Consider the following 26,875-nt stretch of genomic DNA (forward strand, 5'->3'; position numbering starts at 1 on the left):
AAGGGCGGCGGTGCGCGTGCGCGGCGGAGGTGGCCGCGGGCGGCAGGGAGCGCGCGGGGGATGTCGGCCACGTGCGCCGTGTCCCGGAAAGCGCCGCTGCCAAGGCCGCGAGCCCAGGGCGAGAGCGAGCCGCCCGCCAAGGTGATGCGCAGGGGGCTGCGGCGAGGCCGCGAGCAGGAGCGGGAGCAGCTGCCGTGGCCGGGAGAGAGTGCGAGCAGCATGGGCGCAGAGGCCGAGGCGGAGCGGGCGGCACCGCGGAGCGACGAGCGGCAAAGGCGACAGGCTCTGGAGCCGAGGGCGCTGACGACGGCGTCGGCCAGGGCGGTGGAAGAGGAGGAACGCCTGGAGCGGGAGCATTTTCGGAGGATCATCAACGCGTTCCGATATTACGGGTAATGGAGGCCTGCCCCCGGGCCGGACGTGCGGCCCCGCGGGGTCCCTCCGCTCGCTGAGCGGCGTCCGGAGGGCTGGAAGCAGCCCCGCGGGTTCCGGAGCAGGGCGCTCCGGGGCCGTGTGGAGTAGCGCTCCCGGCCTGCGCTGTGTGCGGGGCTGCTGGGGCGGGCTGCAGAGCCCCGGCCCGGGAGCGGCTGCTGCGCCACTCTGCCTTCGGGAGACGAGCTGAGGCGCTTTGGTGTTTGGCCGTTCGGAAGCGTGAAAGCATCAAGCCTGAGAAGGCTGTCTTGAGGTCTCCTAGGAGACAAAAGGCTCTGAGACACGGTAAAGCCTTCGAAACAATAGTATCTCCTGCTGGCAGAGAAATGCAACATGGTGTTTTGATTATGGGTGCAAATTCTTGAAAGATATTTTAATTTGCAAAAGAAATAAGACCTATCGCTAGGGATAGTGGATGTAATTTTTAATAACATCTCTTGAGTCAGAAGAGGCTTTGCTGGCTCTATACAAATGAGCCGGGGGTGGTGGGGATACCTAGTTTTAGGACTGAAACCGTTGAATAGACGAGGATGCAAGTTACTCACATTGCAGGGTAGTGGAGATTGGTCCAGTCCTCTTCAGTGTTTTGGTAAGCCGTTTCCTCTGTCTAGGTTTGGAAAGCAGGTTTGTACTTCAGCTCACAAAGCCCCATCATGTGACTCATTACTATGTGCTGCACTCTTTTTTTGTCAATGTAACCCAAGCATAATTATTAACATAGTAGTGAGGTTCTTGATAGGAGTGGGTGATGCTTATACTTTTTTTTTTCTGTCTGAGGTTTTTCTGTCTTTAGTCTGGACTAGTGCTTGAACGGGAGGTTGGTCTGAATGACACTGGTGTCTCTTCCAGAGTGAATTTTCTAATTCAGTTTGTATGTTTCAAAGACTCAGTTATTTAAACGTATATAATTCTGATTGCTACTAATGCAATTCTGACTTCCAGTGTACTTATAGTGATATAACTGTACCCTCAGGCCTTAGAAGCTGAGAATATCTTTCTCAGCCTCCTGCAGAACTGTTGCTTTTGAGTGCTTGCTTTGGGTTGCTTGAGCATAAACACGTAAGAAAAGGATGACTCAAATTTCTAAGACAGAAATTCAATGAAATTACCACTGTCTCAAAGAAATAATTCAAAATTTAGGTGAAATTACATATCTTGGTACTTAATAATTGGAATTTTCTTTCCAGTTAACTTGGAAACGGCTGTATGAATAAGGCAATAACACACTTTCAGATGAGTCCGGATCTTTTTTGTTTCTGGAGATAGAGATAACTTCATTATTTGTAATTTTACTGATTTCAGTGACTTACTCATTCTGCTAGGTTATTGCAATTTAGCATAAAAGGGTGGAAAATTAGAGTCAAAGATTTTTTTTTTTCCTGATAAAACTTTCAAGATGTTGTTGAGCTAAGCTGATGTGCTTTATGTCGAGCATCAGTTTATTTTTCCTGATGTTTCTTGTCCTTGAACGTAATTTTAAACCAGTGTAGCTATTGCAGTAACAAGCCCTTCTCAGGAACACGTGAAAGATACATTGCCCGGTCAAATTTCCAGACTGAGGTTGTAACAAAAATGCCAGCAATTGCCACTTACTCTCCTAATGGCTAGTTTTTTCAGTTTTGTGCTGCTGTATACTGACACAAGACTTTGGGAAGCTGCAGTATGACTTCACCAGCTAAAATTATTTGGTGGTCAAAAGCGTCAGTATATCATACTGAATTCTCTCTCTAGAGTCATCGTGACTTTGCTTAGCAACTATACTTCAGTCAGTTTAGACAGAATGGCAAAATCTTGAAAGAGTCACCATTTTCATGATACTTTTATCCTGGAGAAGTGTAAAATTCGTTTAGCTTGCATCATCTATGTGATCATATTCACAGTACTTAGGAGGGATATGCTGGTAAAAGAAGGTAGCTTAGTATCTCAGTGTGGCTGCTAGAACTCTGGTGTAGTCCAGCTGTGATTTTTACATACTTCCAGAAGCAATTGATTTTGGGAATCCCAATTCCCACTCCACATCTTATTTCTGTAACTGAAGGTTATGACAGCATCCAGCTATTGAATTTAAGTTGGATTTGTGACACAAATTTGGGAGATGGGTGGTTGGTTAAATTTTACACATCCATGTATTTAGGTAGTGATTACCTGCTCTGGAAATAATTGGCTAGTGATGAAAATGTAAGGAGAAAAGAAGAGTCCTCTTAAATTGGAATGTATTAAAAAGAGTGGCATTGCAGAACTAGAGCTTAAGAAAACATTTTGCTTAAAAAATTTTAGAAAACTTGTTCTCTGGTATGGAATTGTAAAGTCTGGTCACTTTCTGTGTATAACAAAATGAAAAACGATAATTAGAATAGCTTAGAGTGAATTATTTACATGCATGTATATTGCTTCTAAATATTTAAAACTTTTGCTTTTTAGAACGAATATGCATGAACGAGTGAACAGAACAGAGAGGCAGTTTAAGTCTCTTCCAGCTAACCAACAGAGTCTTCTTCCTCAATTTCTTCCTCACCTTGACAAGATTCGGAAGTGCATTGATCATAATCAAGAAATACTACACACCATTGTGAATGACTGTGTTCATATGTTTGAAAATAAAGAATATGGAGAAGATGTATGTTAAAATGGACTTTTTTCTTGCTCAAAAATTAAATTCTGTATGCTTTTGTATTTCCTGCATTTGGTTTTTGCACCTTAGGCCTCCAGCTTCCTTTTCTTTTGCCTTATTTTATTGTTTGCTCACATGTTCTCATTCTTGTCTTTCATGTTTTGCAGAGCTGATGCTTACTGAAGCTGTTTGTTGATAGTTCTGTTAGTTACACTTAGGAAAACTAACTGTGAATCTGACACACTATTGTAAAAGGGCATTTTTTACTCAAGAGCTCTAGCTTTACCCTGGTGCCATTTTAAAGTTATTTTTTCCATTAACTGTTTAGAACATAAGTGATACTGTTTGTCTTCCTTTGGGTTTTTACATGTTACAGCATTTTAAATCGGTTACAATTCTAGATAGACCAAGTATTTTTAATGTTATTTGTAAACACTTTTTCACTACTTGGCCTACTTTCTGTAAAAAAAAAAGACACTCAGATTTAAAGGACTGATGGAGATGGAAGATGAAGTCCTCCTTTGATTCAGGCAAGATACAGTAATGGGCAGCTCTAATGTGAACTTCTCATTTTTGCCTTATCAGTATTTAGAGGGATTCTCTTTGCAGGGTGAGCAGTTCAGCCTCTGCACGAGCTAAGCCCTGGTCCTTTCCTGAATAAGGACTACCACTTGTGATTTGCTATGTATTGTTTTTCTGATGTGGAAACTGGACCCTTGAATGTCAGAGACCAGCAAACTCAGTTTGTTTAGGATATTAAGGTGGATTTAAGCTCTGGTCCCAGGAGTGAAAGGGAAGTGCTTTGTCAGCTAATAATCCCAGCAGCTCTTCCAGCATGGCTTTTTTTCTCTTCATAATTTGCTTTTTTCGCTATGAAAACTCAAGATACTTGGTGTGTTTTCCACTAACCTTTTTTTTTTTCACTCCACTTTGTACAGGGAAGCGGGAAGATTACACCAGCTTCAACATTTGACATGGATAAATTAAAATCCACGTTGAAACAATTTGTGAGAGACTGGAGTGAAGAGGGAAAGTCCGAGAGAGATTCCTGTTACCAGCCAATCATTAGTGAAATTGTAAAGAACTTTCCAAAAGAAAGATGGTAATAGTGTCTTAAGACTTATATTTATGTGGATATAAACTGTTGCACAAATCTGGCAGAGTTTTTATGGAGTAATGAAAAGCTTGGTTTCAAAACCAGAAATTTTTATGAAATCAGTGGAATTTATTTTTAATCAATCAAGCTTTTATTTCTAACACAAGGTGTTGGAAACGAGTATAATCGTAGGCTTCGCAAAGTAATACCAGGTAAACCAGGAATAATTTTTTTGTTGTTGTTCTGCAGCTGGGTGAAACAGTAAATGTAAACATTTTAAGTAAGAGACTTCAGAAAGTTAACTCAGTTGTGCTCAGTGAGGTAAAGTTTGCAGGTTAGCAGATTCTCAGGAGTATGCTGCAGATGGAAGGACTCCGTGACAGCAGAAATTAAGACTATGGCCCTTCATGATCCAAGGCAGGACAAAGACTCTTAAACTCTAGTGCAGTTGCACTTGGTTGCACTAAGAATTTACTCTGAAAATAGTAAACGTAACACTGGTTTCAGACAGATGTTCTAAGACAGTTCTTAAAAAAGCTTTGTTGCACATTTGAGTGTAATTTTGTAAGTAATCTCTTGTTAACAGCGTCAAAATGGTCATTGATGCAGGGGTTTTAGGTAATTTAGGTAGAAGCATACTGGTAAAGTCTTGGAATGTGATAGTGCTGAAAGGATTCCATGTTTATTGGTTCTGTTAATTAGTCAACCCAGGCATGTAAAAGTGATTTTTAGTTTAAACTGAGTAGTTTGACAGTGGGAAGATTTGAGAGCTTTCTATTAATAAATGTAACAAGACCCTACTTAGGTCTGATATTGCAAGGCATTGTGGTTTTTTCTCTGTAATTGTTAATAATGCATTTAAGTCTCTTCCACTACCTTTAGTAGTGGAAGAGTTTTAGTTTTTTTGTTTTTAGTTTCATCAGTAAAGACCGTTTGTGTTGTCAGAACATACAGTGTACATGGTTTCTGCTTTGCCTTGAACTGACTTATCTAAAGATTGGTGCCCTGTTAAAAATGTTTCATCTGAAAGTGAACTTCCTTCAATTTTTCTAGTGCTAATAGTGCTGTACATGAGATAAAAAAAGGAATTAAATACTGCAGGTGTACCTCTGATATGTAGATCTGTAGGAAAACCCATGGTTAGTTTTGCAAGTAATCATTCTAATCTCCAAGGTAGCAGTTCAACTTTATCTTTTGTATGCTAGCTTTTAACGGATTTTGGTTATGGAACAGGTAGCTTGTGTCAAATCTTAAGAGATCCATGACTGAAGCTGGAAAATCTTGACTGTTACATTTGTGATCAGTGAACTGTGTTAAAAGCTCCTGTTGATATTAGGAAGGAACATGTGGTAACAGATGGGGTGAATCTGAAGTTGACAGCTTTGTGCTTTTTTACGGAGAATTCTTGAGGTTGTTGTCAAACAGAACTAATGTGGCAGAGCATGTGTCCCTGTTGCGGTAGCTCTGAAGTAGCATTTGAGTTTTACTTTGTCTCTGCTGAAATCTCAGTACATCACTGTATAGCTCAAACATCTCTACTACAGCTGTGAGTTTGTCAAGCAGCATTATTTTAATTTCTAAAATGTGTATTGCTTAAATACATATTTAGAAGTTTATTATTATTGCTGTGGAGCTGTTGTAGCATTTAGGTGAAACCTTTTCTCTGTTCACATGTTGTTAGCTACTATGTCAGCTCACTCTTTTACCTAGTGACCAAAGGCTCTTCTGCTTAGGTGTACGTACCTTTTTGAGGTAAGAAGCAGAGTTATGTACTATCAGGCTTAACTGGCAGTGCCACTGCAACCTTGTGCAGGAAGTAACTTCCCTGGCAGGGCTTGCTAGCTGATCAGTCTGCCGTTTTTATACAAATTTTATACAAACTCTTCACTCTCCAGTGTCAGGACCTGGGGGAATGGCATGAAACTGAGTCAGGGGACATTTAGGCTGGATATCAGGAAAAGGTTTTCCATCTGGAGGGTGGTTGACCACTGAAATGGACTCCTCAGGGAGGTCGTCACAGCAGCAAGCCTGTCTGAATTCTAGAAGTGTTTGGACAATAATTTTAGGCACGTAGTGTGATTCTTGGAGTGTCCTGCATAAGGCCAAGAGTTGGACTCTGTTATCCTGACAGGTCCCTTCCAACCTAGCATATTCTATGATTCAATGATTTTAGAGTGGAGCAGTTATTTAAGTTTGAAGAGATTGACAGGGCTTGAACTGCCCACAATGGAGTTACTCTGTCTCTTGTTTATAGTGGGAGGGGACTGACCATGGACTCTAATGTGTGAAACAGCCTGTAGGGGAACCTCAGAGAGCAGCTTTCCGTTTCTTTTAGAGCTTCCTTTGGTAGCATAGCATACCAGAGTCTTCTGAAAGATGAAAGTGGTAGAGAAAAACTGCACTGATAAAAACAGTTTTTTATCATGGTGATAAAAGCAATTTTTTCTATATTTATTTTGTGTTGAAAATGATAAATACTTTAAATTTGAAACTGTCAGTGCAAGTCATCTTTTAGTTTGTAAAAGGAATTGTAATATTCATCAGATTTGTAATTCTTAATGGAATGGTACATTCCATTTCTAGTTAATTTGTTAATGTTAGTGATACTATGCAGTAGAATCATGTGAAAAAGGAGTTTAAATTTTTGAAACTGCGCAGATATGTTTCACTCCATCCATGCACATCTTATAGTGTTGCACTTTGCAAGATTGATGTGTGTGGGTTCAGTTGGTAGATTGATATGTATGGGTTCAGTTGGTATGTAAGCAGCAGGAGAAGCAGTGTTGTGTATGCTTGCTTGCTCTTCTGGGAGGTAGAAGTACAAGCAACAGTTGAAGGCAGCTGTAAATTAGAATAGCTCTGTGAGTAGGCACTACCATTATCAGTCTAGTCTTCTGATAAGGCTGTCATCTAAAAATAAACTAAATGGCGAAAGCTGTTCTTGCCTCTCATTCTTTCTGCTTAGCACCTTAACACTGAATCTGTTAGCAGGATCAACAAAGCAGTTTTAAGTAAATCCCATGAGATCTGGTCTTCCTGAAGAACTGACAGATTTCTTGCATTATTCATGTTGGAATTCAATTGTGTTTCTGCTCACAGGAGCTCTGTAATATTTAAATGTCTTGGATCAGAATGAACCTACTTTCTGTAGGAGAAAATAGTAAAATATAGATACATTTTTATTTCGCAATGGAATGTGTTTATTGAAGCATTTTTATAGGGAAATATTTAAGTTGAAAATATAAATAAGAATACTCATAAATTTTTTTCTGATTCCCCTTTTTTTCCTGTCATCTTGGTTGCCTTTTACTTCTAGTGTTACTCTTCCTCCTTAGGTGAAAGGATGTAAAGATCATCAGCTTCTTGTCCAAAAGAAATCTGTGAAATAATTTTTTTTTTTGTTAGTTATCACTCCATGGCTGAAACCAGTATACTTAATATTTTTTCCAGTTTTCTCATTAAGTAGGCCTCTGGGATTAACTATAACTTGAAATTCAGCTGTGTCATGCTGTCCAGCAATCCAGTGTATTTTCTAAGATGCTGACGGAACAGCCTAGAAGAAATCACCAGAGCTTAGTTTGCTTTTAATGTGAAAAAGCAGCTTATTAGTCCTGAGCCCAAGCTTGGCTATACTTCTTGAATGTGCCCGGTCACATTTGTAATGGAATTGAAATTTCTGCTTTATTTGAATTTTATTTGACTAAGTACATCTGTCCTTGCAGGTTTTTGTACTTAGCCTAAACTTTCCTTTAAACATTGGATTTAATAGCAAATATATTGTCAGTGTTACTGCATCATTAAGGACTCTGCAGGTCTTTGTATGATAGTATATAAAACTCAGCTGCCAAGTTTGGGGAAGAATTGCTCTTCAAATGATTGTGCTGTTTAGCATGTGTCTTTTAAAAAAACTCTGACAATATGATTGAATTAAAATAACAAAAGATAGAATACTAAGAGTTGGATCTGTTTACTATTTAAATTTGTAGACATTATAAACACTAGGAAAGGAGTCCCACAGTGTGTTCCTATGCTGATATTTCCACTGATCAGAAGCCATTCTCTCTATGAGATGTGTATTTATTACTTCATTAGATGAATTGAACTGCAGTGTTTAGTTTATGAAAATGAGGTTTGTGTTTGATTAGACACTTTCATTTTTCTTTTGCTGAGCATGTTTACCCCTTTAGCATGATTACTTTTTATTACAACAGAATAGACATGAAATAAGCCTCCATTTTTATCTTGTTAAAAAGGACACCGTTAAAAAAAGTTAATATCTTCATCAATATTGATAGTCTTCCAAAAGTTGAAAATATATCACACTGAAAAATGCAGTGTGAAAATGGTGTGACAGATTTTAGTTGTTTCTGATATTTCTCCACTGTCTTTTTAAGAGACTTCTGCAGTTTCTGTAGTTGAACTGAATGGTACCATGCAGCCCTCTCTTCTGCTCCTTGGCCAGCGCCTTTTGCCATTCCTGTCAGATTAACAGGCTGATGTTTCTTCCCTCTTGGCCCACAAGTATTTAGGGGCTACTTGTTGGATACTCATTTATGTTCCTAACTGCTGCTGGATGTGTGCCATGGAAATCCTGCTGTTGCTGGCTGGTTCAAGACTAGTTTTCATTATGGATAACTTTGGTTTATGTTCCCACAGTTGTTGATCTTTTTTTTTCAGTTGACTTTGTAACAGCTGCAATTACATATCCACCAGAGAAAGCATGTTTTTCTAGCCTCTTAAAGGACTATAGCCATTAAAAAAGCAATTTCTGTGCAATTAAAGATTTGCAGCTATTATAATGATTCAAAATTCAAAGTAATTCAGTAACACTTTGTCACAAACAATTATTTTCAAGTCTTGAAAAGGCATTTGACCATTTTTTCCTAATAATGGGAGACTACCAGTAGTTACTTCTTGTTACGCAGTAAGTTTGCCACATACCTAATTTTGTACTGACTATAAATTCAAAAATATGCTCTTGAACCATTTTGGAAGGGTGGTGTCAATGTTAGTGGACTGAGGTTTGATTACATTGTATTTTATTAGCTGTGCTCTGTTGCTGAAATGAAGTTGTTGGCCAGGACCATTCTCCAGCAATGATATGAAGAGTACCGAGAGAAATTAAATTGATAACAAATTTCCAGACAAACTTCAATCCCTTAATAAAGGTGCAAATGAAAGTGTAATTAAGTGTGCACTAAAAAAGAGAATAGAAGACTATTTTCAAAGAGTGAATTGGGAAAATTAGTTTAGAAATACAAAAACTTTATATTGTCAATGAAAAGATAAAAGAAAACTAGAGGCAATTTAAACTCAACTCCTTACTGTTAGAGGTTTATCTTGTTTCATGTGTATAAAGGTGCAGATTTCAAAATATTAATATATCTGCATATCTATTAATTACTAGGTTTTTTTAAGAAAAGACTTATAATCAATCTTGAAAGTGGCATATGGCTTATCAACCCATTTATTATAGAAGTGTCCACATGAGGGTGCCAAAATCTATGTAGAGCTAGTCTAAGTATTTCATAAATAAAGTAAAATTGTAAGGAATTGGAGAAACAGACTAGGTTAGAAAGTACATTTGGAATAACTGTGTACCATTGTGAATTGGAAAAGCTGTAAGATAGAAGCTTTTCTGGCTTCTACCAGTAATCACATTTTCTCTTTCCTTCTTCTGGTTCCCTATTTTCAAAATTTTCACATTAAGCATGTCGTTTTCTCCTGAAGTAATTTTTTTTTTGGTAGGACTTTGTGGCTAGCTTTCTTCTGGCTTCCTGTGTGGAAGAAGGGGATGTTCTTATTATCTTATAAGAATCATTGCTTCACAGGAGTGCTATTGCGTAATAACAAAGTCTGGATTTCCAGCTTCTTGTTAAGTCAGAAAAAGAGCCTGGACATATAACGGAATGGAAGTGAGTGGAATGATTTTCCATTTGGGAGACTGCACTAACTAGATGATCAAATCAAAACTCAAAAAGTACTGTTAAAACTGCTTTGTTATATTGTGTGGCCTTTGGAAAAGAAGCGCCATGCAACCAAAACTTTCTTTCAATTTTGGGTAATAGTGTTCAGAGATGTACAGCTTTTAGGATTTATGTAACTCCTTTAATAATATTCATGCCTGTGCAGCATCCTAACTCTTTTGAACTCTTTGGCATTCTGAATTTTTAAGTAGTCAGAGGCTTTGTGTTTTGGTGTCTTTTATCCTGTGGAATTGCTGATTGTGGCCTCCTTCACGTACTTGCATATAAATTGATAGATGCATGTTTTGTCTCTGAAGGTGATAGGCAAAACAATATGGAGAGGTGTATGAGTATTCACATATTGGGGTTTTTGGGGTGTATGACGAAATCATGAACTCTTGAAGTCTTGTTTATGACTGGAAACTGAAAAATTATTTCTTCCTAGATTAAGTATCTTTTCAGTTTGGCATGGAGTGGTTTCTGTTGCAGGAATGGAGGTTTGATTGCATTCCGGTGCAAGTCTGATGGTTAGCATGTCTATACTGCATTTTCTGCTTCAAAAAGGAGCGATTTTTGAGATTCCTAATTCTGTTTGTTAGTTGCTGCATTTGGGAGAGATTTTTCTAAGTATTTCAGCAACACACTACTGGATATTTTGTGGTTTTCTTCAGCTTGATGCCTAGTTGTGGGTAAAGGGTTAGAGAGCTGCAATGTACTTTGATTTAGGAAATATGTCACTTAAAGTACTTCAGGGAAACCAATGAGCAGCTTAAGTAGAACCTACTGTTGCTGAAACAGTCACTACTTTAAGGTTTTTAACATTCTGAATTGTTCATCAGATTATGGAGGTTTTATGTTTTTTGTTTCTCATGTGAAAATACTTGCTTATTTCTTTTCCTTACAGGGCAACAAAAAATATGTCTAGAATGTGTTCTGGTTATCAGTGGGGCTCAAAGAAAAATACATTGTGCTATATGATAATACTCTTCAATTTGCTTGAAAAATTGTTGGCTTGATAACTGTAGAAGTTTTGAAGAAAATTTGTTTACAGTAACTATGCTCTGTATTCTGAATGAGAGTTGTATATGTTCTTTTGAGTAATTTCTGTGAATTATTTTGACTGTACAATTAACCGATCTGACCAGAACAGGTTTAGTTTCCATTTAAAAGTGAAGTCATGCAGGAAGTATACAATATCTAAGTATATGGTGGGAAAAATGTTTGGCTGCACCTCTTAGTTGTATTAAGGGGTATCAGACAAAGACTTAACTATTATTTTTGTTCTGTTGCAGGGATTTCTCCAAAGTTAATATCCTGGTACCTGGTGCTGGGCTAGGTAGATTGGCGTGGGAAATAGCTATGCTCGGTTATGCTTGCCAAGGAAATGAATGGAGCCTCTTTATGCTCTTTTCTTCTAACTTTGTACTGAACAGGTATATAGCTTATGTTTTACTTGCTGAATAAAACCTAGAGAGGCAAAATTATAAACAAGAGAAATCTGAATATATAAATCTCACAAGAATAGATTTGTAAGTCATAATACGGAACACACTTTTTAGAATGCTTTAAGAAAAAGTCTTAGGATAAATGGGTAAGGAAGTATTGGATCTGAGTCATTAAAATTACAGGAAGAATGGCTTTCAGGTCGTGAGATTTAAAATCTCTAAATTGTACTACAGATTTTCTGCATAAGTTTTATTATTTAGTTCACATCTGATTCTGTAAAATGGATACCTATTTTACTGTTACTGAATATGGGCTAGTAAGTACATGCATGGTATTTAGAGGTGGTGATTATTAACACAGGAAGCCTGTTTAAAAAAAAGTATTACATTCTGTACTAAAATTCTAGGTACTGTCTTGACCATAAAAACTATCATTGAAGTGTGCTGAGCAAGTGGCAAAAATGAGAGTTAATAGTTCGACAATTATGCTCTGATAATAAATTTAAACATCGTAAATTTCACATTACAGGTTTTACTTAAAATGACATTTCTGTATTTGGTATTCTGTCACTTGCATTGGAAATTATTGGTTTCAAAATAACCTTGTTAGAGAGGAAAAAAGGCAGCACATGCAAGTGTTCTTTTAAGAAAGTTTGGCAAGGTTATGAGTGGGCAAGTGTTGAAAGAGGTCGGGGGGATGTTTTGTGGTTTTGGGGGAGTTAGCGCCAAGTTCAGAGGCAGAATTTGACAGTTCGGTCATCAGTCTGAAATTATGCACCTTTGCTGAAAATACATAAACTATTGGGGTTTTTTCTGTATTAGCACAATGTTTTGAAGACCTGTTTGTAGACTGATTGTTCACAGAGCCCTGTGATGATCTTACATCTCTTACAGCTTTCTGTTCAAAAGCAAGGGGAAAACATGTAATGATGGCTGCTGCATATCTGCATACAGCAGTAGTGGTCAGTGTGATGCTTATAGATGTTCACTGGAGCTTCATTTGTTCTTCTTTTCTGCGTTATTCTCAAGTGACTCACTTGGTGGTGAAATTGTATATTACAGTTCATCTGACTTATGCCTTACAGCTACCAAAAGCAAGCCACATTCCTCTCATGGTTTGGAATTTCAAAGCAGGATAAAAGTATTCATTTCCACTGGTCAGCTGTCACAGAGGTTTGTTAACGTCACCCCTGCACTCTGATGACATGCTTCCTTAATTAAGGAGTTTTTGGCCTATATGTGAAATTGTCCTAAAGATTCACACTTTGCTAATGGTAGTAATAATTTTTAGCACCTAATGCTCATGTAGTGTTTCCTGTTACGTAGGATATTTAGCAAAGAGGTGTATATGCATTAAACTTGCTAACAGTGTGAGATTTTAGATAGCAAAATTGAGGTGTTATGCAACTGCTGTAATCATCTTTGCTGGACAAGTTGCCAGTTAGATTCACTTAGCATGGAAGAGAATATTGCTAGCATGATTCTGAGCAGCAGTCAATTTAGTTGAAGTCCAAGCATTCCTTTTTGCCAGATATAACAGTGGGCTTGGTGTGTCTGTTTTTAAGGTTTTAGGAACCTGAAGAATCTTTCAGTTTAGTCTTAAGTGGCTGTTCACAGTTACCCTGGTTGTCTGAAACTGGAAGAAACAGCAATGATCAAGATAAACTGAAGATAATACCTGAAGAAGGGTGACCAGAAAAAAGAATGTAACAAATTAGTTTTTACTGTAGTCTCAATTTAATTTATACTTGGTTGTAGTTGATAAAAGCATGAGGATTTTGCTCACATATGCTTACAGTTTTAAAGCATACAGCTTTTACCTTCTTTCTCTGATGGTGGCTTATTTTTGGGAGGACAGAGTATTGTTTTGAACGTCAAGGACTGCTACAGTGGGCTCCTAGATGTGGTACACTGGCTTAATATTTCTGTGTGAAGTGTATTTGCTGATCTTCACACATTTAAAAAAAACCTTTCATATCTCTGAAATTCTGAACTTTTGTTACAGTGGATTGAGTTGCATGGTATGGTATGTAGAGTGTGTGTCAAGGTGTAACTGTGGTCACTGTAAATATCTGAAATTATTTATAGAGTTTCTGTTGAGGAAACTCTAATCTAAGAATAAAGAATAAATAATTAACTCTAATCTAAGAATAAAGTGACCCTGGAGTAGTTAAGCTGCAGTGGCTCCAAGGCTGCTTCAGTTCTTGTATGGGAAATTCTGCTTTCCCTTGTATGCATTACAGTCTTACATGGTGTATTTTTCTTCTTTACTTTCTGGAAAGAATGTAACTGTAGATAAATCGTGACACTTGGAGAAGACTACTAGTTGTGTTTGTTGCATCTCCATGAATTCCTGAGGATGAAAACAGTTAAGTTATATTTTATCTGTAAACAAATGGTCAGAAGTGAGATTTGACCTACCCACTTTTTCCAAAAATGTCTTTTCAGCTGAATGCTGAACAGTGAATACCCTGCCCCTATGGGAAATAATGAAGTGTGTCACACTTAAACATGTTAGATTTTTAAAATACAACATGCATTACGCATCTTTTGTTGTACGAGTGGAATTGCTGAGGACTAAGAATACTTGGTTTTGAAGGAAAAAATGTTGAAACTGGAAATGGAGGTTTTCAGATTTGATATGAAAAGGGATTGCTATTTTCTGTTAAATTTGAACAGTTTCAAAGTCTTTGTGAAAATGAGCTCCTTTCTAACCTGTTTTTAATTGTTGTTGTAGTGGTTAGGGGGCTTTTTTGTTGTTTGGTTTTGGGTTTGCTTTTTTTTTAACCAACCTTGTATGTCTGAGAGATACTTACTTGTATGTGAAGAAAGTTGTTGAGCACTATATAGATTGCTGCTCAAGTACAAGTCGGTTTTGCATTTTTTTTCATCTGATTACATTCTAGCCACCAGCCAAAAGAGTGCACTTCTTAAAATCCAGTAGATTGCATGCAGTTTATGAAGTGCTTGATGATATGTGTTTTGTGGGACAGATATGTCCTCCGTTGTCTTTGAAAGAAAATCTTTTCAATTTTTAGTTACAAACTTAACTTTACAAGATGGTGGGAAAAGCTTCGTATAACACTGAAGTGCTGTATTTTATCACTTTTTAAAATAGGAATTGATTTTGCTTGTCATATCAACCCAGAAACTTTGTTTTACAAAGACATCTTTACTTAGCATGATTGAAGTGATCCAGATGTTATGAAGTTAGAATGACTTCTAGTGTCCTTTGCAACGTGGAAACAGCTGTGCTTTGCAACTTTGTGCTTGGTTTATTTTTCTTAATTTTTAAAGCATCTTTTCAGTTAGCATCTGAAAAATGCTTTTGTTTTGGTGTGCTTCGAAACTTCCTGTGATTATGGTCCAGAAAAGATAGAAAAGTGTAGAATAAGAACAAATGTATAAAAAAAAATAATGGAACTAGTGTCACTAGTTTTTCCCTTTTTTTAAATTTCTTTCTTGATAAGAAGAAAAATGATCCAGAAAATCTTAGCTTTATGGAATATAGTGAACCATAAATGTCATTAATCTTACAAAATATGTATTCTCTTCTCAGCAGACAAATTAGGTGGTGAAAATTAAAAGAAGTCATAAAATTCTAAAAAAGGCAGTTATTTTGTGGTAATGATTTAGTGTCAGATTAAAATGAATTTTTGATCAGTTTGTTATGATAGGTGATCTAAAGTGTCTAATTCTTTAAGCAAATGTGGAGCTGTTAGAAGTACTTTGACTCTTACATGTTTTGATGTAGATAAGCAATTAGTTGAAACAAATTTTGTTGATTTTCATATTTTGCAGATGCTCTAAAATTAACTCATGTAAGCTTTATCCCTGGATTCATCAATTTAGCAATAACAGAAGATCTGCTGATCAGATACGACCAATTTATTTCCCAGATGTGGATCCTCACAGTCTTCCTTCTGGTTCAAACTTCTCTATGACAGCAGGGGATTTTCAAGAAATTTATTCTGAGTGCAGTGAGTAAATGCAAACTTTTAGGCTATCCATGTGACTTCACATACCTTCAGAGCATTTGGGACAGATTATAAAGAAAACGAAGTGTATCTACAAGTATTATGAACTAACTGTGGCAAGATTTTCTTACTCAGAATATTTTTCTAGATGCATAATAAAGTGCAGATCAATAGGTCTATTTCTCACTCCAAATCAGCTTTTCTTTCCTTCTTAGTTATAGAAAATGTGGATACCTCCTTGTCTAACAGATCTTGCAAGAGCCTTCCATACAACTGGTTAATTTTCTGAAGATTGTATCTTTAATATTAGAACATCCGAGACTGGCACAAATCAAGACTTCTGATTTTTTTTATTTACAGAACTTTAAACTTTTGCTGGTTCAAGAGTACCAGTTTAGAGAAAAAACAGGGAGACTCATGCTTTAAAAGGCAGACTTAGAAAGTTCCTGCTTGTTGAATTGTCTAGTAGAGAACAGCTGGGCAAATACTCAAATACTGAGTAAAAAGCTTTAAAGCTGAGTGACTTATGAAAGTACACTTAACAGATTTGTTCTAGATACTAAGTAGGGAGGCCTAAAATCACTGGGGATTTTTGTAGTTGTGTTTTTAAAGTTGTCATAATAAAATTTATAGAACAGGTGAGTAATAGCACATTTGGGCCTTCATTTATATAAAATGTGTTAAAACATTTACATTTTACAGTATATAATATATATAATTTTATATAATGTGTATGAATATTTTTATTAAGTGAATATGCAATAAGTATATGTAATATTTTTGAGTGTGTGTGTGTGTACATGTACACACATAAATACAGGTCAAATGAATCCAAACTTAACGGGTTTTAATGTAAACCAAAATACTTTATTTACTTGCAAACAAAATTAGGAGCCTTCAGCTGTTGTTAGTTGAAGTTAATTCTGAGGTTATCATCAAATACCAGGGTAAATTGATGAACTCTTACAGGATTATAACCATTGAAACTAATCTTTGTATACTTTGCTCTTTTTATGCAGATACATGGGACTGTGTAGCAACTTGCTTTTTCATAGATACAGCACATAATGTTATTGATTATATTGATACTATATGGAAAATACTAAAGCCTGGAGGAATATGGATAAATGTAGGCAAGTGTGACCAACCTCTCTTTCTGACTTATTTTTGATAGTATACTTGAAAGGTGTGTGTGAATAATTGTGTCTGTGCAGAAAACTGTACAGCTAGAAAAACACAGGGCTTGGAAATTATCTCAGAAACGTTCAAAATCTATTCATATGCTTGCTAGTTACAATCTAGTCAACAACATGTTATTTTTAAACAGGCAAGTAAATCTTGCCAGTGGCAGGTTTTGCATTCATGCAACATTGGTTTTATACAAATGTAGTGTTCTGTGTTGTTTTTTTTCTATTTTTCTGGGAAAATAGAACTTGCAAATACATACTTGTTTTGGTTTTTTTTTCTTTTCAATCTCTAATTGGTACTTTGATCTAAGCAGAAGTTTTGGGAATGAGATTTCATTGGTGTCTTCCGTGGTGAAGGAATGTTAGACAAAACACAGGCATTAAACATTCTGCATAGTAAAACCTGGTCACTCACTGGTCAATCAGTCCTCTTCCAGTCCTAGCCAGTCAGAGTGCTAGCAGCAGAGCTCCTGAGCAGACTTGTATTTTTAGCTATAGAGACAGCAGTGATGCTGGACTGAAGAAATTTTAAGATACAGAAAACAGAATCTGATAGAAAATGTTACAAATTGTTGAATAAGAGCTAAAGTAATTAGTTTTCATTTTGCATAGATTCTAAAATTCATTATGAAAATAATATTCAAGTAACAGAAATATGTTCTTTTGTCAATATTTATAGAATAATAGAATAGTTTGGCTTGGAAGGGGTCTTAAAGATCATCTAGTTCCAACCTTCCTGCCCTGGGCAGGGAACCTTACAGGTTTTTAAAACATGAATCTGGATATAAGCGTTCATTGCACTTTTCAGTATGTGCTTTTGATTTTTAACACCTATTTTGTCTTTTTGATAGCCATTTTTGTTGTATCTTTGTACTCTAGGTCCTCTCCTTTACCATTTTGAAAACTTAGGAAATGAACTTTCTATAGAATTAAGCTATGAGGATATAAAAAATGTTATCCTGCAATATGGATTCAATATAGAGGTAAGAAGATGCTGTACTTGGCATTAAGCAGTATTGTTAGGAGTCAAATAAACTGCTTTGAATAAACTACCGTAAATTTTTTCAGTATAATGGCATATATTAATATCTTCTAGGAGTATTAAGTGTCTTACAAATTAGCTGCTTTTCTCATTTTTTAAGAAGTGTATAGATGGGCCTTATAGTCTAAAAACTGTATAGCATTTTCTTATATAGTTCCTGTACATAAGCTGTCTTGAAAACTGCTGCTTTGTTTTCAGGTGGAGAAAGAATCTGTACTGTCAACTTACACTGTGAATGAGCTCTCCATGATGAAATACTACTATGAATGTGTGTTGTTTGTGGTGAGAAAACCAGAACAGTAGTGGTCTGAATAGGTTAATGAGAAAATAATGTTCGCTTGAAAGCTAGAAATGAGAATAAAATGATCTGGTGATATATGGACACAACCTCAAATCAGTGGTGCCTTCTTGTTCCTAAGAGGATATAGATAGTGTCTATTTTCTTAATATCTCTCTTACTATTCAGACATATACCACGCCATGCAGATTCATAATACACTCGTGAAAGAGGAAATGTTCACATACACTGTCTTTGTGCTTTGGAATGCATTAAAAATAAAAGCAAAAGTGTTTTCCTTAGAACGAAATTTAATGTTTGCCATAACTAGGCTAATTTTCCGCTAATGCTGCCTCGTTTTTCATAGATTTATAGTGCTTTTTTTTCTACTTTATATTAAGAATGCATGGAGGTGCTTACTGTACTAGCTATGTCACTTTTAGAGAAGTATTTGTAAATGTATATTTAAATTATGAAGTCTGAAATGGTTGGGAAGTGGTAAAATTATTCTTGACAGATAAAATAGACATCAGAACTATTAGAGCATTTGCTGTGGAGCTGAAGTGAAATAGGTTATTATACAAATTCTGATCTTTGACTCTACCATTGTTAAAAGTTTAATTAAAAGCAGAACCTATAGGCAATTTGAAATACTACATGAAAGCAGAATACTGAATGAAGAAAAAGCAGAATGTTGCAGAGAAGGCGGTATGTTAACCTCAGTTCAGGAAAACACCCACCTAGATTGATCTTAATGTTGGAATGGAAATATGTTAGATGCTTTGCCTTCTTGAAATACACTGATTTTGAGTCACCTTCTTACTGCTTAAGCCAAAACTCTCAAAGTTGATAAACATAGCTGAGTTATCCATGCCATGTGTAGGTAATACAGCATAAACATACCTGTCAGAGCAGAGAAGTTACATGTAAATTTATGCTATAACCTAATCACCTCCACCTGAGCCAGGATATGCAGGCCAAATGCTGGACAATTTCCTTGTAACTTCAGATCCTTTACCCTTGCAACTTCTTGGTTCCTCATCCTAATGTGGTTTTTTCTTCCTAACAGATGTGGCATAGATGAATATTTAGTCTAGAAGTCATACTGTGCAAGAGGCTGAATCTCATGTCACTTTGAAGTTATGTACATGAGAAAAATTTTAATTAACAATCACTAGTCTGAGAGGAGGTGTCATGTTAGGCAGTTTGTTTTCTTAATATATTGATTACCTAAAGTGCCATTTTGATCCATTTTCAAAAATATGTTTCAAATACAAAACCAGTAAGATGGGGGCTGAAATTTTTTTTCATACTTGGCTATAAGGACACTGGTCAATAGCTTGTTTCTGATTATTTTTGTCCTATCTTTCATGGGGATATCCTAATCACATCTCTTTAATAGATATATTACTGGCTTTTGGATTTATTCAGTCAAGGCCAGAAATTTGTGCCTTTATTCCTAAATTGAAAATCTGCAAGGAGGGAAAAAAACCTTCTTTTGTATTTTCAACACTGCATAAGAGCACATTCCTGCATGTTTCAGTATTGTCCCCCTTTCTGCTCAGAATCCTGATTAAGAACAGAGGCTTCTGGTGTACAGAAGTTTTTAAGTACGCCTTGGCGTGAACTAATCTTCTTTGAACTCTCTTATTTTTAAAAGTGCATGAACTGTCAAAGTTCTACCCTGTTCTAAAGGAGATGTGTTTAAATATAAAACACTGCTATTCAATAAGTAAATTAAAAATACAATCCTTGCTCACTTAAAAAGCCACATGCATTAATTTCTGTATTGTACCATTTACTTTAATGTTTTTAAGGAGTTTGTGATCCTTTGCTTTCAATCTGCTTTTCTTCCCTTAGAATATGATTAGTAATTTACTTGATTTTCAAGCTTCTTGAAATAAGGCAGAGGTTAGGTGAATGTCAGACTGATGCTGAGTAGTGAGTGTATCTGTCTGTAATATTAACCAATTGCTGCCCCTTACAGAGTCTGTGACTTGAAATGTGGTAGTTTTTTTTCAAAAATAAGCAATGGAACTCTTTTATTTCTGATTGTGTGTCAATATCCTGTGTTCTGGTGGTTTTTTTGGATTGCCACTTCATGTTGTCACAGGTGCCATTTTTTTATGTTCTCTGAAAACGTTATTACATATGGTATAATATGGTGATGTGCTTTTATTTCTGATCTGGAAAATGCTAATTTTTTTCCACAGCATTCTGCTTTTAAATTGTAGCTGTCACATTCAGAGCTGGAAGCAAAATAAGCTTGTGAACGAGCTGTTAGTAGTGTTTTACCTGCAGTCCTATTTAGAGTTCTTAGAAGAATTCGCCACCTGTACTGTAATGCACAGGGATAATTGTGTGTTATAGAATTTGATTATTATTTTATTTAGCTTTATAAGCAGGGGGGATGCTCAAGGTGTTCGTCAGCTGAGACTGTTTATTTGAGGTCACTGTTAAACTAAACATGGTAACAAGTGTAAAATAAAATGCTGCATAATCTTCAGTGTAAAACTTCTTTATATGGAGTTTGATAAATGTAAAACGTCCTGTATTTTTTTTATATGTGTTATATTCTGAATTTGGTTGCGAAGGTGGTAAGAATGGGAAGTCTCTGTGTACTTCCTGCAGTTTTCGGTGTGTGTAATGGACTGGTTTTTTGGATATTAAAGCTTGCTGTATGACTTGATGTCTCGCGTGTTTGGCTCTGTCCTTTATTGCGGGGTGGAACTTTGCCTGCCGGGGCGCTTCCCGCTCTATTTTTCATTCCCGGCTGAGGGTTTTCTTCCCGGGTCCCTTCCCGTTCCCTCCTCTATTCCGGGCTGAGGGTTTCCTTCCCGTTGCCTCCTCTATTCCGGGCTGAGGGTTTCCTGCCGGGTCCCTTCCCGTTCCCTCCTCTATTCCCGGCTGAGGATTTCTTTCCCGGGTCGTTTCCCGTTCCCTCCTCTATTCCGGGCTGAGGGTTTCTTTCCCGGGTCGCTTCCCGTTCCCTCCTCTATTCCGGGCTGAGGGTTTCTTTCCCGGGTCGTTTCCCGTTCCCTCCTCTATTCCGGGCTGAGGGTTTCTTTCCCGGGTCGCTTCCCGCCCGCTCCTCCCGTCAGGCCGCGCGGCGTGCAGCCCCGCCCCCTAGCGGGGAGGCACCGAGCGTGGCGCACATGCGCGCTGCGGTGCGCGCCGTCCGCGCATGCGCCGGCGGGCGACACGAGCTCCGCGGAGCCGCCGGCGCGCGGCCCCTCATGGCCAAGCGGCGCGCGGAGCCCTTGCTGTGTCACGTGCCCGTGAAGCGGGTCCTGCGCGAGCCGTTGGCACCCCGCGCGGGCGAGCGGCGCTCCCGGGCGGAGCCGGGCCGGGAGGGCTCCGCCGCGCCCAAGCGGCCGCTGGAGGAGGCGGAGGCGCCGCCGGGGAAGCGGCTCGGGCCCGGCGCGCCCCGCCACCAGCCGGGGGAGGAGGGCGGTGGGCGGCGGCGGCGCGGCGGGACCGCGGAGCCCCAGGACGCGCCGGTGGCGGAGGGACGCGCCCCCGGCCGGGGCAAAGAGCGGGCTGCCTCCGCCGCCGAGGTAACGGAGCGGGGCGGGCCGGGGTCGCTCATCTCGGGGAGGGAAGTGGCGGGGCGGTGCCGGTAGCGGCCGGAGCGTGTCTGCGGGACGCGGGTGTCCGCCGGTGGTGCTGGCGGGCTTTCGGCGGGCACGGCGCAGCGTTCCGTGCCTCCCGGCCCCATCTGCCCCTCCTGGCGGCGGGCTGCTTCAACTCCTTCTCTTTATTCCTCGAAGCAAGAGGAGTAACATCCAGCTTTTACCGCTCCCTCCCCCGCTGTGCGCCACGCAATGGGTGAGGAACGGGCTGTCCACCCTACCTGAGTCTGCGCGCATCTTCTTCCCTGTGCAGCAGCTTGTAGAGGTTGTTGTGGTGACGCCTCCTGTGTGAGGGTGAGGGTTAGGCTCAATGCAGCTTCAGCTTCTGAGCTTCGTGTTTTGACATTTAATAGCGATGCCAGAGCTGTCTTTTAAACAAAACATTTAGTGGAGGCGGTAGTCAGAGGAAGGGCGTCAGTGTTGCAATGATCAGAGTATATTGAAACAACTTTTCTGGTTAACTTTGAACAACATACGTCCTTCTTCCTGGCCTTTACTACATTTTACACAATAGTTCAGAAAACAAAATTTGGTACTAAGAAAATTTTAAATAAAAACAACAACGACAACCACCACCCAGAAAAAAACAATCAGAAAAAATGTAGATCAAATTTCACACCTGTCTAGAAGTTTGGTGCATGTTAAACTCACTTTTTCTCCAACCTGGGCTTTTAAAGAAAGATCACAGTGTTAGATTCAGTGATACGGAAGTGGCAGAAAGTCTGATTAGGTTAGAGGGCCTTTGAACTGCAGTTGTAGACTCTGGTTTTGAGAACTTGAGGCCTTTAGTGGCTTTTCTTTTTCAAGATCTGCCTTTTTGTGTTTACTTGGTTAATTGGTTGGTTAGTGGGTTTTATTGCTGATGAATGGTAAAATTAAGGCAAAAAGAAATCCAGGAAAAGTTCTATGTCCTATGAATGTTATACAGCCATTTTAAACACAAGCCTCTCTCATTTTTGAAGAGAGAACATGTGTGCTCATAAGCATAGTAATTAAATTGAACAAACTTCTACAGAACAGTTTGACTCCCATCACAAGTATAATGCTGAATTTCTTACTTAGTCTTGGTGTTATTTGGCATAATTTTGTAAGTTTTAGCAGTGATAGAAAGACCTCAAGTCCCTTGAATTTCCACGCCATAAAGATTACAAAGATCTCTGTATAAAATACTTTTCTAGGAATGTATTTTTAGTAGGTTTTTTTCTGTAAAAACAGTATGGTATGAAAGATGTTTTGGTTTTAAAATAAAGCTTGGTTAACACCTCAGGCTAGAGGTGTTTCTTCCAGTTTTTGTGTGCCCTACCTGTATATTTTGACTATTTTATAATGATATTTCTGATGATGATGATTTTTACACCTTTCTGAAACTACAGCCCCTAGGTTGTTATTATTCTTTGTTGTTTGTGGCTTGTGTGTTTCATTATGTTAATAAGTATGATTGAGGTACCGTTCATTTCACAGTGCTTTTCTCCAAGTTTAGAGCATTATATGGCAGCTGGCCAGAGAAGAAATATTATTTTAATTTTATTTGCAGGTACACTTTTGCAGCTAGAGTTGGAAAACGAACTCCTTTAATATTAAGCAACTTAATCTATAGAGTTGCTTAGTATTAAATTGCTTTTGTATCTGTGAGCTTGCAACATGTTGCCTACCTTGATAAAATTTCTACTCAAAATCTCTGTTGAAACATATTTAGGTGAAGGTGAATATTTGGTATTTTATTTTGCATTTTGGGTCTGAATGTTTAGTATTTGTGCTGGTCTTTTGTACTTGATGCTCTTTTTTTATTTTCATACTGGAGTATTGCTGATCTGTAGACTTGAAAGGTCTTGAGGTTAATTATGGATGTAGTCTGAGTCCAAAGTTGAGTATGCGTTTATGAACTCTTAGACTCTAATTCTTTTGAAATGAGGGTGCTGTCATTTACTTTATGCGTACAAAGCGTCTAGCACAGGGTTCTGATTTTAAGTACTTATCTCTCAGTGTGAGTAAAAAGTTACTAAAATGTCAGGGGAGTTCAAATTAACCAGGTGAGGATTTGTTAAAGTAGTTGACAGTTCCTGAAACTCTACTGCCTGAGATTTTTTTCAGAGAATTTGTTAGCCGCCTGCCCTGCGCAGTTCTGTGTGAGTGATGCTGCCCTAGGCTGGAATACAGACTGGAAAATCATCCCTGCCACACTTGCCGAATATTGATAATGCTGTGCAGTACAAAACTTTCAGTTTACAAAAATGGGCAACTACTTTTAGTTTGGCTTTCTTTCCGTTTCAGTATACTCAATCCTTTTGTTCATGTGTTGCCGTGTCATTAAATTGGTTTTGGTCCTAACTAATGGGAACTTTTATTCTTTAATATTTTCTGAAGACAGTCTTTCCCAATGAGAAAGTTCACGTTAGTAGTATTCTACAGGCACTGAGCCATCTTACTGCTGTGAAATGTCCACACCTTTCATCCGCTCTTAGTTATTTCAGTTTTAAAATCATTCAGGGGTTTTGCAGTAGACGAGGTTGCCTAGTGCAACAGATTGTAGTTCAGGAGAGGTCTGTATGGTAACAAATAGCAAAATGTATTCTTTAAATGGGAAGTGTGATGAATTTATTCCTTCTCTCTTTTGGGAAGTGGGAAGAAGCATAATTTTTCAGTATTTGAGAACTTATGGCGATGGTACTCACTATTTTTTAAAAATTTCGTTGCTGAGCCAACAGGCAAATCATTTTTTCAAGACCTGTACTGTAGAGACCCAGATAAGTTGACTTTTTTCACAGCATGGATTGTAGTGGTGCCTTCACCTCCCACAGGCTGCGTTTTGTTATCTGAGAAATATCAAAATAGTTATACCAGTTTATTTTCAAAAGTACTTCTGTTCAGCATCTGTTACAGCTGAGATAGTAAAGTAAAATACTGAAAAAATGTAATTATATGTCAGGAAAAACACAAACCCAATATAATATGGAAATGCATCATTCTAGGTTTGTGGCAGCATTCACTGTTTTTATATACCAGAAGGAAATACATACACAACACCTAAGGAATGACTTCAGAGTTCCTCTTCCTAAGTGGATCATGTCCATAGAATCATGCACAGATTGGCCACTGTTCATAACTGTGACATGGTTATAAAGAGGCAGTGTGTTTTCTCATAGACATTAAAAAAAATTAACAAAATTGTGATGCCATATTAAATTAGTAGGTGAGTACATGTTTCTCCAAGGTTTTTTTATGATACTATCCAGTTAGCTCAGTTGGTTGGAGCATAATAATAGTGCATATAATGCCAGGGTTGTGGGTTTGATTGCTGTATGGGCCATTCACTTAAGAGTTGGATCCTTGTGGGTCCCTTCCAGCTCCGAATATTCTGTGATTCTTAAGCCTTCCTCTCTTGCACACAAAATTTGGATTTAGAAAAGAAGAAACAGAATGTGGTTTAAACACCATGAAATGCTTTATTTATCCTGCGAGTATCATCCCTCTTAGTTGATGTAAAGTAGCTAGATACATGCTTTTGATTACTGGTTTCTTATGTGCATGAAATTTGTATACTGTTTTGAGAAGAGAAAGCAATGAGCAGTTTTTGTATGCAAAGTCCAATAATTGCACAAGTTTTACACTATTTTTTGTGCAAAAGTTGTAAGTTGAAGAAATTGATGGAATTATGGAAGAATTTCCCCATGGTTGTTACGTAATTCTTTCCAAGAATATTAAAAAAGGCAAAATCAATCATGATCTAGTTAAAAATAAAATAAAATATGTTAATATGCAACAGCTGAGTAACTCCTCCTTGTTTCAGTTTCTCATACAAAAACTTTCTTTTTATTGTTTTATGCTGCTAGGATACAGATTAATCGTTTATATAAACTTTTTGTTTATTTGTCTCTTTTCAAAGGAAGAAGAATTCTGTCAGTATAACTCATTCCTGTACTGGAGAGCACCACTGCCTGCTATTGATTTGTCTGATATTCAGAACCTAGATGAAGAGACTCCATCAAATGCTAGAACTCCTGCAAGGACTGATACCACAGAGACTGAAATGGAAACCTGATCAGTTGTTTCATAGCTGTGCATCTGCTCCCAGGAAACTTGTTTCCATTGGGATTTGGGTTTTTTTCTTTGGGTGAATAATAAGCATGTTTATGCCACCTTGGAGAAGCTGTTGTGGCAGTCTTTAAAAGCAAATCTGACTTGCCTAAGTGGATGAGAAAATTGGTTTTGGGTACCTAATAGTAAGCTGTCTGAAGGCGTGCAGTACAGAGGAGGCTCTGATGTGTAAAAAGAATACTTGAAATCATGAGGGCAGACTAAAAGAAGAATGCAGAAAATTAGAACTTTGGGATGCAGTTAAAAGAAACAGGTGGATATGTTACCTGTCAAAAGGAAATGGAACATCAGTTTTTCTGTCCTGAATAAAAACACGTGGTACCTGAAAGTGAAATATTAAACATGTGAATTCATTATAAAGCACACAAACTGTAGTGATTTCTAATGATTCTTTTCTTAATGGTATAATAGCTAAACCAAAAAATAAGGGTCTATCAAAATGAGACAAAACATTCCCTTTTCTATGCAAACCAAAGGCCACATGTGGCAGAGAAGGGGAACAAAAAGGGGCTACTTTCTTCTTAAAACTGCCACTGTTCTGAAAGGTTTTCATGTTCTCATAGTGAAAAAGGTTTTTCAGCCTCTGTTTTTCACATTATGCACAGCAGTAGGGACACAGCTTTTAGGATTTTGGTTCATTCTAAAGTTACTGCTATTCTTAGTCTTTGTGACATTAGCTCTGAACCAGTTGGTATCATCTAAATGACAGGTTTGGGCAGATGTGTCAAGAAAAGTTAGTGCAATATAAAATGACCACACATGCTTTTTCAAACTTTACTGAATGAGGTGTAGCTTTTGCAGAGACTGTGAATCTTGCAGAAAGTTTTTTCAGAAGTTCATTCAAATAGTGTTTTTTTGCTGTGAAATATGAACTTAATGTTTGTGATTTGCAATTTATTTACGAATTGAAGGACAATTAGAAATACAAGTCTAATAATAGACTGAAGTTATATGGGAAGACTGTTACATTTTGTAGATATGGTTTGTCTTTAGGGATAGAAAACATTGTATTTTTTCTGTAATCATTATCAAAAAAGGCCACTTTTGAATTTTATTTTTTTCTAATAATGTGTTTGCTAAAGGACAATAAAGTTTCACCTGTGTGTATCTGAAAA

The 26,875-nt window shown here is 37.8% G+C and overlaps 2 protein-coding genes across 2 annotated transcripts; both read left to right on the plus strand.

Annotated features, from left to right (window-relative positions):
* Window positions 1-20,722, plus strand: CARNMT1 (carnosine N-methyltransferase 1). Its single transcript, XM_085042410.1, has 8 exons — window positions 1-392; window positions 2,854-3,049; window positions 3,982-4,145; window positions 11,398-11,538; window positions 15,352-15,530; window positions 16,547-16,660; window positions 17,594-17,697; window positions 17,955-20,722. The coding sequence occupies exons 1-8, from the start codon at window positions 61-63 to the stop codon at window positions 18,057-18,059; spliced, it is 1,335 nt and encodes a 444-aa protein (XP_084898536.1). The 5' UTR covers window positions 1-60; the 3' UTR covers window positions 18,060-20,722.
* A 481-nt stretch (window positions 20,723-21,203) lies between these two features.
* On the plus strand, window positions 21,204-26,875 carry CZH9orf40 (chromosome Z C9orf40 homolog). Its single transcript, XM_085042399.1, has 2 exons — window positions 21,204-21,590; window positions 25,549-26,875. Exons 1-2 carry the CDS (start codon window positions 21,270-21,272, stop codon window positions 25,702-25,704), a joined length of 477 nt encoding a protein of 158 aa, XP_084898525.1. The 5' UTR covers window positions 21,204-21,269; the 3' UTR covers window positions 25,705-26,875.

This window comes from Lichenostomus cassidix, chromosome Z (assembly GCF_008360975.1).
Source record: "Lichenostomus cassidix isolate B80296 chromosome Z, HeHo_3.0, whole genome shotgun sequence".
In the NCBI taxonomy this organism is placed as follows: Eukaryota; Metazoa; Chordata; class Aves; order Passeriformes; family Meliphagidae; genus Lichenostomus; species Lichenostomus cassidix.